Here is a 13,386-nt window from a genome sequence, read left to right on the forward strand (position 1 = left end):
TGAGGAATTAGTTTTGAAAAATAAATTTTCAATTTAACAATTTACAAAACAATTTGAATTTTTACAAAAGAGAAAATTTAATTCTTAAATCTAAATGATTTCCTTTTAGGAAATGATTCTAAATAGAAAATAATAAATTTCTCAATGGACGGATTCTTGATAAGTTACAATATTTTCCCATTTTTTTTCCACTAAAATCGCAGATAAGAAAATATAAGAAAAAATTTAGTTTGAGCGCAAACATAAAAAATTACAATATTCCAGAAGAAATTTTTAACTATAAAATTAGAAGAGGTATTAGTCAGAACTGTAAAAGTAAATTTTGAATGAAAAATTTTAAGCTCTTCAAAATTAAGGAATATTTTCCAGGCGAACTTTCTCGAGAAGTTTACAAAAATTAGTAGAAAAAAAAAATACTTTTATCTGTAGTGTGTTAACATTTTTTCTTTTCGACGTTCTAACGTACATTTAAATAAAATATTTCTATTAACAATATTATAGTACCTTTGAAATATTAATTTTTGTGACAAAGTATTTGTAAGTATATATATAATTCCCTCCCTAAAAAAACACGGTAAAACACAAACTTAGAGTACAAAATTAATTTCCCAATATAAAAATTAAAGACTAATAAAAATTACAATTTGCAAAACTTTTTTCTGTGATTAATCAATTTTTTCGTAAATACGAAAATATGTATTAATTTACATTATTTGATTATTATTATAAATAATTACAAAATTTTTGTCACATTCAAACTTATTTTATTCTTAAATAAATCTAAAATTCTAATTCTATTTAATACATAATTCTAGTTTAGCATATTTCTCAAACTTTGATGTCTTTCTTTTTATTTAAAAAAAAAATAACTCTTTTTATAGAGCGTAAGTAGAAAAATACATTTTTTTTCTTTTTATTTACATGTAAATTAAATTGAAAGTAAAAATTTGCAATGAGAAGAAAAAATAATTAAAAAAAAAAAAACTAATTGCAATAATTCGCCATTTTTGTTCTTTTTATTCTTTATACAAAAAATTTTTTTTTATTTTGTCATTAGAAAAGTGAAACTTTTTTCACTGTAAGGTAGCATGTGAGAAGAGCACCAAGAGTGGCGAAAATGAAACTTTTGCCCGATATTGAAGTGGCAGAATTGCAAAAGTCTGTGCTGCAAATGTGGCAGGATTCTACTGTTACATAGCTGGGTTGTGCCATTTGACTGCATGGTCCATCGGTTATGTCCCTTTCTTCTGGGGTCGGTTCCGCGCATTGGCGAATAATTTCTCGTTGTCCGTGCACTGGAATTATATTTATGTATTTTTTACTTTTTATTATTATTAATATTAATTATTATTATTACTTGTTAAATGTCTCAAGCAAAAATGTTTACAGAATGTCATAATCGTTGGTATATGGTAAATTCAATTTAAAAAAAAAAAATGAATAAAAATTCTAAGCAAGAATTCAATTATATTCCTAATTAATAAAATTCTTCAGAGAATTTCAATTATTTTAAAAAAAATTAATGAAAATTCGTTACAAAAATTCAATTATTTTCCTAAATAATAAAATTTATCAAAGGATTTCAATTATTTAAAAAAATGTCATAACATTTGTTGTAAGTATTCAATTATTTTCATAAATAATAATATTCTATACACGGGATTTCAATTATTTAAAAAAAAAAAAAAAATTAAAAAAAATTGTAAGCAAGAATTTTAATTATTTTCCTAACGAATAAAATTCTTCATAGGATTTCAATTATTCTTAATATAATTTTAAGTAAATTCTTCGAAAAATGGCATTATTTTAAAAAATTTTATTAAAATTCTTCGAAAGAAATCAATGTTGGATTATTCGGAAATTCTCCAATTAGAAAGTAAAAACTTCAAATATAATTTTTAAAGAATTCAATTAAACTTTTTTAAAAAAATTAATTCTACTGAATTTGTCAGTTAAAAGTATGAAAAATTCAAATTTTTAACGATTTCAATTTGAAACCTTTTTAAAATTCAGTTATTTTCAAAAATTTTAACTAAAATTAATTTTTAAATCAAATTTTTTCTTTTAGAAAATTCTACGAGAATTTAATTATTTAAAGTACAAAAATAAATAATTTATTGAGTAATTGAATGTTTCTCAAAATGTATAAAATTTTATTATTTATGAAAATAATTGAATTATAAATTAATAAATTTATTTAAGAACCGTTTTTTTAATAATATTGATAATAATAGTATTCAGAGGCCTTTTACGGTAAAAAAAAACCGTAAAAGGCCTCTGAATACTATTATCAATATAATTGAATTATTGTAAAAAAATTTATAAGAAATTTGTAAATAATTGGATTTCTGTGAGATTTTTATTATTTATAAAAATAATTTAATGTTTGCTATGAATTTTATTAACATTTTTTTAAATAATTGAATTCTTTTGAAAAATTTTATGAAAATGGTAGATATTGGAAATCATTGAATTACGAAAAGTTTTTAAAAATAATTAAATTTTACAAAGAATTTAATTAAAATTTTTGACAATAGTTGAATTCTTGCGAACGATTTAATTTGAATTTTTTAAAATAATTGAATTTCCAAGAAGAAATTTAGTACTTTTAAAAATAATTGAATTCTTGTGATGAATATTGTTATTTATAAAAATAATTGAATTTTGCAAAGAATTAGGTATATTAAAATGCCTCAAAATAATTGAATTTTCGAGAATAATTTTGTTATTTATCTTTAATAATTGAATTTTCATTCGAAGAATTATTTATGCAAATAAATTAATTCTTGGGAAGAATTTTATTAAAATCTAAAAGAACAATTGAATTATTTCAAACAAATTTAATTAAGATTGTATTTAAAATAATTGATTTCTTTCGAACAGTTTTATTTAAGTATTTCAAATAATTGAGTTCCTGTAAAAAATTCTAATATTTTTCTGTAAATAATTGAATTCTTCCAAAGAATTTAAATAATTGATTTTGTCGAAGAATTGAAATTAAATTTTTAAGAATAAGAATTTTATTGAAAATTTCAAAAATAATTGAATTCTTTGTAAGAATTTTATAAATATTGTTTTAAATAAATAATTTTTTTAGTAATATTATAAATATTATAAAAAATTTTATTTTCAATAATTGAATGTTTGTGTAAAATTTTAATAATTGTGAAAATAATTGAATTTTTCGATTAATTAATTTAAAATAGTAATAAAAATAATTGAAATTCTTTGAAGAGTTTTATTATTAATGGAAAATAATTGAAATTCTTTGAAGAGTTTTATTATTTATGGAAAATAATTGAATTCTTGATTAGAATTTTATCAAACATTTTTTTTTTTTTGAAATTTGAATTTCCATGAAAAATATTATTATTAGTGAAAGTAATTGAATTATTGTGAAGAATTGTATATAACAATTTTGTTAAATAATTAATTTTTTTGAAATTTTTTTGAAAATGTTCTTCTAAATTAATTGAATTGATCCGCAGCGTGCAATAACAACAGCTACGCTCGGGCTGTCTGACCGAATCGGAATATCTACTTCGAAATCCGCGATGAGGAGGTGAGGACTAGATCTGGTCTGGCCAATATAGGGAGACTGCATTCGAAGTAGATATTCCGATTCGGACAGACAGACCGAGCGTAGCTGTTGCTATTGCACTCTGTGGCGCAATTTCTGTGGAAATTTTATTACTTATGAAAATAATTGAATTTTGGATGAATTTTAACAATTTTTTCTTTAAATAATTGAATTATTTTGCGAAATTTTATGAAAATACTAGATATTAAAAATAATTTAATTTTGAATATATTTTTTGAAAATAATTGAATTATTTTGCGAAATTTTATGAAAATACTAGATATTAAAAATAATTTAATTTTGAATATATTTTTTGAAAATACATAATTGAATTTTTTTAAAGAATTTGATTGTAATTTTTGAAAATAGTTTTTTTATTTCAAGTATTATCGAATTTAAAGTAGTGGAAATTCGGAAAAAACAGAAATAGTAGCTTTTAATGGCTGAAATCTAAAAAAAGTACCCAAATATTAGCATAACGTAAAAAAAATAGTAAATACACTGAAAAAAAAATTTAATTGATTCAAATATCAATTTAATTGACTATTTTATCAATTAAATATTTACTTGAATCAAATAATATTTATTGGAGTCAATTAAATGGTATTTGAACCAATAATTTCAGTATTTGAATCAAATACCATTTAATTGACTCCAATAAATATTATTTGATTCAATTAAATATTTAATGGATAATAGTCAATTAATCGGTTAATTGAATCAATTAAATTTTTTTTTCAGTGTAGTATAGGTTTTAGTAGACGAGTGCAAAGCCTGTAATTAAAATTTCATATTTCATTTTAATTTTATTCATTTTATTTTATGCATTTTCAAACTGTTATTAAATATTTAAAAACGGTTTTAAAAAATACATACTGTATATTACAAATTGTATGTACTATTTGCGAATAAAAAAGAAAAATTTTTCCATTGTTCAATTTTTAGTGAAATTACTCATTGCTACTTGTATAATGCATAAACTAACTTGAAATATTATGTAAGATGAAGTACATCTGAAACTAGTAACAAGGTTGAGGTGGTAATAATAATTTTATTACTCGCAGAGAGCATTGGAGAAAATATTTCATTTAATTTATTATACTACCGCTATACTGCTTTAAGGATTGTCACATTGCTTTTTTCTTTTTTAGTTTTAGGATTTTAGTTATTTTTATTTCCTGGATTATCCATATACTACGATTTTAGAACATCTTTTTCACTTTTTCTTGGAGTTAAAAATTTTATTTGTAGTTGAAATCCTGGAGTTTATGAAATGTGGTACTTTATTCAGAAGGACTAAAGAAGATACTTTACCCCCTAGGATTTTAAAAAATGATGTGGTTGTGTATAATTTTACTAGGTTTTCACCCTAGAGTCAAAAACATTTACTTTACTCCCTAGAGTGTAAAAAATGAACTTTATCCCCTAGGGTCATAAAAAATACTTTCTCTTCAGATTAAATTGAATATTATTTTTAAATTGTACAGGTAAATAAAAAAATAATTTTAGAAAATTGTATATATATATGTACGTGAGTAAATATTGATCATCTTCTTATTTGTATATCATTTTTCCTGAATGTGACACTTGTGCGAGATATGATTACATTAATATTGGTGGAATTGAAGTAAAAAAAAATTTTTTTTCTCCTATACGTTTATGTTTCTGTTGTATATGAGTCATTTTTTGTATAACTTGGTCAACTTCGCAATTGAAATAATTAGATGTGCAGCAAGGTCAGCCGCACCCCGTGACCATGTCTAATTCCTGATCCAAGCGCACGCCAAACATTCATAGGGAAATAGTTACTCAACATCAAATAATTTTATTAGTGACGCGACAGTTTTTGTTTTTGTTTTTTTTGCATTTTCTTCTTCACTTATCTGCGAAGGACAATATAATATATTCTGCGGAAATATTTTTGAAATTTATTCTGATTTTATTTTTAGTCACTAATACATTTTTGAAATCAACAATAAAAGTGATTTTATTTTAATTCAAAAATTATAATCAAATTCTTTAAAACGATTGTATTATTTTCAAAAAATATTCGAAATTCAATTATTTTCAATATCTAGTATTTTCATCTCAAATTTCGCAAAAGAATTCAATTATTTTAAAAAAAAACTGGATCAAATTCATCCAAAATTTAATTATTTTCATAAATAATAAAATTTCCACAGGAATTCAATTAATTTAGAATAGGATTTTCAAAAAAATTTCGAAAAAATAAATTTAATAAAATGTTTATAAAATTCTTTACAGTAATTCAATTACTTTCACTAAAAATAACATTTTTTATGAAAATTAAATTATTTAAAAAAAATGTTTCATAAAATTCTAAGCAAGAAATTCGATTATTATAAACACTAAAACTCATCGAAGAATTTCAATTATTTTTAATACTATTTTAAATTAATTAATCGAAAAATTCAATTATTTTCACAAATAAAGTTTTCCACAAGAATTCAATTATTTAAAATAAAATCTTCATAATGTTTATTATAGTTCGAAAAAATCAATTATTTTAAAGAATGTTTTACTAACATTCTTTGGAAGAATTCAATTATTTACAAAAATATTAGAATTTTTCACAAGAATTCAATTATTTTCAAATAATTTAATAAAATTTTTCGAAATAAATCAATTAATTTAAAAACAATACATTTTTTTGAAATGATTCAATTAATCTTTTAGATTTTAATAAAATTCTTCCCAAGAATTCAATCACTTTCATAAATAATTATTCGAAACAATTAAATTATTAAAGATAAATAACAAAATTATTCCCGAAAATTCAATTATTTTGAGGCATTTTAATAACATTCTTGTCAAAATTCAATTATTTTCATAAATAACAATATTCATCACAAGAATTCAATTATTTTTAAAAGTGATAAATTTATTCATGGACAATTTAATTATTTAAAAAAATGTTTCATAAATTTCCAAGCAAGATATTCAATTATTTTTATAAATAATAAAATTCTTCTCAGTAATTCAATTATTTTTGAAAATTTTAATAAAATTCTTAGCAACTATTCAATTATTTTTATAAATAGATTTATTTTATAATAGATTCAATTATTTTCAATACAAATCTACAGGAATTGCTCAAAAAATGTAATAATTAATAAAAATTTAATTTGAATTCCTCTAAAAAATCAATTATTTAAAAAAAATTTTTTTTTAAATTCTTCGGATGAATTCAATTATTTACAAAAATATTAGAATTTTTTACGGAAATTCAATAATTTTCAAATATTTTAATAAAATTGTTCGAAATAAATCAATTATTTTAAATACAATCTTAAATAAATTTTCTTTAAATAATTCAATTATTCTTTTAGATTTTAATAAAATTCTTTCCAAGAATTCAATTATTTATTTATTTATTCAATTTTTAACGGTTTTAAACCCTTTTCGTTCATTGAACTTAACAAAAATATTTAACAAATTATAATAACAAAATTATTCCCGAAAATTCAATTATTTTGAGTCATTTTAATAAAATTCTTTGAAAAATTCAATTATTTTTATAAATAACAATATTCATCACAAGAATTCAATTATTTTTAAAAGTAATGCATTTCTTCCTGGAGATTCAATTAATTATTTAAAAAAATTCTAATAAAATCTTTTGTAAGAATTCTATTATTTTTATAAATAATATAAAGCTTTTTAGAAATTCAACTATCTTTAAAAAAATTTAATAAAATTCAACACAAACATTTAATTATTCTCAAAAATTTTAATAGAATTCTTTGTAAAATTTAATTATTTTCAAAAACTTTTCGCAAATTCAATGATTTTCAATATCTTGTATTTTCATCAAATTTCGCAAAAGAATTCAATTATTTAAAAAAATTTTTTTTTAAATCTTCTTAAGAATTCAATTCTTTTCATGAATAATAAAACTTTCTCAGGAATTCAATTATTTAAATTAGAATTTCCATAAAATTAGTCGAAAGAAATTAATTTTTAAAATTTTTTTATAAAATTCTTTGCAAGAATTACATTATTTTTATAAATATTTAAATTCTTTCATGAATAATAAAATTTGTTGCAAGGGGCATAAAATGGAATTTTTGTCAATTTTGGTGAAGTGTCTAAAACTAGTATATTTTTGGTCGTCAAGTTTAATTTTTCGATAGCTACTTTTTTACTACTTTTTTTTTTATTTTGAAAGCTACTTTTTGCTACTGTTTTAAAATTAATTATCAAGTGCAAAGTCTGTACTTTTGAAATTTTAAAAATTACTTTTTAAATTTTTACACTATATATATTAAAGGAGAATAATTTTGAGACGTTGAGAAAATAAAGTTTTACCAGAGAAGTTTAAAAATTTTAAGTAGATCAAGACTTTTATATATAAAAAGGTAAGAAGCCTTATGGTATCCAACAGAAAAAACGTAAACAGCATGAAAGCAATTAAAGTACTGTGACCTTTTATAGCATATATCGCACGGCGATTCACGATTTAAATCGAGGACTAACTTTTTTTCTCCCATCACATTGAGAAATTACATTTTATAATTTTTAGAGAAAAACAAATTTAGTAATAATGAATACCTTTTTTAAAAAAAAAATCTAATCATTTACGTGACTTATTTTTAAATTTGTTTTTTTTCAATATTCTCTACAAAAAAAACACGCACAAAAATTATTTCCCTATCTATGACTATAAGTATATGTCAAGGTTTCTTGTGAGATTTTTTTATTTCTTCTTTTATTTTATCATCTCATTTTCAAAGAAATCAAAAATGACGAAGTCTAAAGGAATAAGAATAAAATTTAAGAGAAATAAATTCAGTCAGCAAACATTGAAATTAATAAAATAGACAAAAATTGTAGAAAGATTTTTTTTCCACACAGATTTGTGGATAAATTGATGGTGGAATATAATGAGTGTAAGAGACAAAAAATAAAATGGCAATTGACGTTAATTATGATAAAAATCTTTGTTCCCTTGACATAATTATTTATAATAGTGGACTGTTCATTTGACACAAAAATGAAATAACCGATTTTTGTTGCAATTAACAATTATTGAACACGCTAAATCTCAAATTAAATTAATTTTTTATTTTAATTTTTACCAAAGAGTTGGAAAAATTGTCTTCACTTTTCTGAATTTTTGAAAATAATCTACTATAAAACAATAGCTTTTCTTGTTATAATAATTCATTCATTTTTTAAATATTTATTTTAGTAAATTATTTTTAAATTTATTTCTAAAATTTCGGACAGAAAATTTTTAATTTAAATAATGATAATTAATAAATATTAATAAATATTAATAAATATAATAATAAATAATTATTGTATATTTTATATATAATAGTTTTTTATATTTATTACTATAAATTAATAGAAATTAGAAAAAATCGTGAATTTAAATCAAGTCTAAGCAAATGGCTATAGCAATTGAGCGGTAGGAGAAGCTGTCCCCCCACCATGCTAAGAGATAATCGAAGGGAGAAGGGGCCGCTTCTCTCAAACCGCTCGCCCATTTACTCGACTAAATGTACAAATTCGAATCTTGAAATGAAATTAAAAATGAAAAATAATTTTTTCAAATTATTTTCAAATAGAAATTTTGCTTTTTTTTACCTCTCCTAACAACTTTTCGGCACACGTGTCTTCCATAGGAGTAAGGATGTTGTGAAGTCGAATCACAGTCTTGAATATGGAATGTGCCATGGTGCTCGGTATTATTCATGGGATCACCACACGCTGGACTCAAATTTGATGTGCATTGCCAGCACTTGAGGGCGCTTGCTGTAAAAATAAATTGACGCACTTTAATATTTATTATCTAAAAAAATATTTTTTTTATTCAAATTATTAAATTTAAAAAATAAATTCGAATTAATAAATTAATAAACATAAATAAAGATTAAAAAAATATATGTAATTATAAAGATTTTAATTAAATTAAAAACAAAATTATAAATGAAAATAATTAAATTTTGTAATTAAATAAATAATAAAATAAATAATAAAATAATAAAATAATAAATAATAAAATAGGTTAAAAAAATAAAAAAATGTATAAATAAAAAATGAAAATAATAAAAATAAAATTATAAAAAAATAATTAAATAAGTAATCTCATAAGTAATTAAATAAATAATAGGTTAAATAAATAAAAAAATGTATAAATACAAGTAGAACATAATAAAAATAAAATTATAAATAAAAATAATTAAATAATAAAATAAATAATAAAATAAATAATAGGTTAAATAAATAAAAAATTTATAAATAAAAATAGAAAATAATAAAAACAGAATTATAAAGAAAAATAAATAAAATAAAAATTAAAATATAAATAAAAACATAAATGAAAAATTTAAAAAAAAAATTTTTTCAGTAGTGTATTAGAAACCTTGGCACTTTTTTAAATTTAACTATTTTTTCAGCCGTATTCAAATGTCGATGACTAAAAGTACTCTTGACATTGATTATTGTCGGTTTTATGTGTAATGCACTGTGAATAAGGAGACGCGAAAAAAACCTGTTCAACGGCGCATAATATGCAATTTTTTTTTTCTCTCTTCTTCTGATGACATCATACACGCATAATATATCGCCCTGTCGTAACAGTATAATATGCATTAAAAATTCTGTGTTAACATTGAATTCAAAAATTAGTGTGATTCATTGTTTTCTTTTTCAAATATGTCATGCAGTTTTTATCTTAATAATAATTATTCATAATGATTTGTCACAAAAAGATCGAAAGATAAGATGTATATACGAGTTTTGAAAAATATTTTTTTTTAAATATTTACGAAATAACAAAGATTTATAAAATATAAAAATTTACAGAGTACAATAATTTATAAAATAGAAGAATTTACAAAAATTCAGGAAATGGAAAAAAAAATTTTCACTTTGACGTGCACTGTAGTCCAGTGGTCTAAGCTCCCGTCTCACTGTATTAAATAATCAAGGGTTCGATTCCTTCCAAAGGTGTAAATTTTTTCCTCGACAAAAATTACTCCAAATACAACAAATCTTTGGAATAAACATAAAAAATTTAGAACTTAAAAACAAAAATTCAATTTCACATGAACCAATGAATAAAATCCCATTATCAAAAAGATTTCAAAAAAAAAAAAAAAAAAAAAAAAAAAACCGTAACATAAAGGAAACAAATAATTTACTAACCATGTGGAAATATCGTGAGTTTACGAATATAAATTAAGCAATTAAATATTACATAAACGATCATATCGTTCTAATAAATACCCATTTATATATTGTTGTTTTGTCCAACAGGGAAATAAAGAATTCCTAGACAATATAAAAATTGTTTCCTCAATTATTATCATACAAGTAGGGTGAGTGTGAAGGTTTTTTTTAAAAATTATTAATCTGCTTTATTTCTGAAAATTGAGAATAAATTTCTGAATTTTGAATATAAAAATAAAAAATAATCGAAACGGAAAATAATAAGAAAATAATGAAACGATTTTGAAATTAGCTCGAAAATTTTCTAAAGCCACATTGTATGTTGTTATGCAACAATATTTTCCACGAATAAATAACAAAGAAAAAAAAACAATGTTCAGATTGAATATCGTATTTTATAATACGTTGAATACGTTGAATATTAAATAAATTAATGAAACGAAATAATATTTAAAAATTTAATATTACTTTAATAATAATATTTAATATTATTATTAATATTATTATTTAATATTTAATATTTAATATTATATTTAATATTTAATATTAATATTTAATTTAATATTTCAAATAACATTTGAATCAAAATCAATATTCAAATCGAATTTCTAATAATTTAAAAAAAACAAATAAGTACCTATTTGTTCATACTAAAATCTATTTTAATTTTTAATATTTTTAAAAATATATTTTAACATTTTTTTTTACCAAAATCTAAAAAAAAAATCTTTGAGATATAATATAATTATAAACCAAAAACCAATTATAATTTGAGTTATATATTATAATTATATTATCAGACGCTACTAACAAACTTTACCTCGAATCAAATCACCTTTAAACTATTCGACGAGAGAAAGCTAATATTGCGAAATATCTATACTACGCAGAAAAATACCTCAAAGACTGGAAACTGACATTAAAATAAAATTGAACTTGACTCAAATTATACGCAAAGTTTACCTAATAAAAATTAAATTTTTTATTAATAATTAAATCTTAGTTAGTTGAGAAATTAATTATTAAACAAAATTATGAATGAAATTTATTTTCAAGTAGCAAAAATAAAGTCTTTATTTATATTTCCAGCTCAAAAGTGTTTTTTAAACTCATTTTTAGCCCTAAAATGAAAATGATTGAGTCTTAAAATAAATTTGGAAAAATTAACTAATTTTTATGAAATCTCATTTTTATTTTATCATATTTTTTTTAATAACGAAAAAAAAAATTAATAAAAAAAGAGTCGAAAGTAATTATCGATTAGTTAATAAGTTTTCACTTTTTAAGCAGATAAATTCAGAATTAATTGTTTAATTAATTATTTCTAAATAATAATTTTTGTATAAAAATTAGATATTTTTGAAAGAACGTATAATTAATGAAATTTATTATGAAGAAATTTATAATTTAAATCTATAAATAAATAAATAAATAATTATCTAAATAAAAAGGCCAATTATTAATCAATTGATATTTAGAGACAATTTTTTTCTTAAAATTATTGACATAGGTTTAAATTATTTTATTTAGGTATTTTTGAACTATTATTATTTTTAAAGACATGTTTTCCAGATAAATTAACTAAAAAGAATGTTTAAATTAACTAAATTAACTAAATAAAATTCATTAAAAATTAAATAAAATAAATGTAGATAACTAAATGTAAATGATGTAAATTAACCAGAAGAGAAAAAAAATTGAATGTGTTAAATTATTTTCCTACTTATTAAAAAATATTTAAAAAATTTAAAAAAGAAATATATTTTCAAAAAGAAAATAGAATAATAAAAATATTTTGTAGCATTAAATATATTTGAGAAAATAATTAAAAATAAGAAATTTTTCTCTTTACATTAAATATTTATGCTCTAAAAATTATTTTTTAATATGATTTTGTTTTTTTTATTTTACAGAAAAATAGATCTGTAAAATAAAGCAAAAAAAGACTATTGCAAATAAAGAAGTAAGCGAAAAAACACTTTGAATTTTAAAAAGTACAAGAAAGTCGAAATATAACAAAAATTTTCATTTCCCTTAAATTTAATTTTGTCACTTTAATTAAAATTAATAGTCAGTTAAATTTTTTCCCGCCAAAATTATTTATCCTCTTTTTACGTTAATTTAATTCTCTTCTTTTCTTTTTATTATCAAAAAAATTGTATTTGGAAATAATTCAGAAATTGTTAGCTGCAAATTTTTTAGTCAAAAATTGCGATCGAAACGAAAAAAAAAATTAGAATAAAATAAACAGGTTTTTCTTTATCAAACGAAATTTGTAATTACCACATTGAAAAAGTGCAACCAAAAGAAGAAGAGCAATTGTCCAACTGATCCTGGTTAATCCCATTTTTTGATTTTAAAAATAGTGTCTTTCGAAAATTTTTTTTCTTTGAAAAAAATTAGAAATAATATCCACAAAGGGATTGTTTCACTGTCACGAGCACAAAATGTTCATGTATTGAATTAAACGAACCAAAAGAATAATTTTTTCAATACATAGAAAAAAAAGAGAAGTCAATATTGTTCGGAGGTTGTAAATCGACTAAACGAGTTGCGAACGGTGAAACTTTCGAGTTTTACATTCAGCTTCCCTCTGATAAGTTGTT

At 20.5% G+C, this 13,386-nt stretch overlaps 1 protein-coding gene across 1 annotated transcript; it reads right to left on the bottom strand.

Moving 5' to 3' along the window:
- Window positions 1-1,045: 1,045 nt before the first annotated feature.
- LOC122498670 lies at window positions 1,046-13,386 on the bottom strand. Its single transcript, XM_043606521.1, has 3 exons — window positions 13,064-13,386; window positions 9,194-9,361; window positions 1,046-1,295 (listed from the first exon to the last, which is right to left on the bottom strand). Exons 1-3 carry the CDS (start codon window positions 13,125-13,127, stop codon window positions 1,054-1,056), a joined length of 474 nt encoding a protein of 157 aa, XP_043462456.1. The 5' UTR covers window positions 13,128-13,386; the 3' UTR covers window positions 1,046-1,053.

Source organism: Leptopilina heterotoma, unplaced genomic scaffold, assembly GCF_015476425.1.
Source record: "Leptopilina heterotoma isolate Lh14 unplaced genomic scaffold, ASM1547642v1 Lhet_157, whole genome shotgun sequence".
Taxonomy (NCBI): domain Eukaryota; kingdom Metazoa; phylum Arthropoda; class Insecta; order Hymenoptera; family Figitidae; genus Leptopilina; species Leptopilina heterotoma.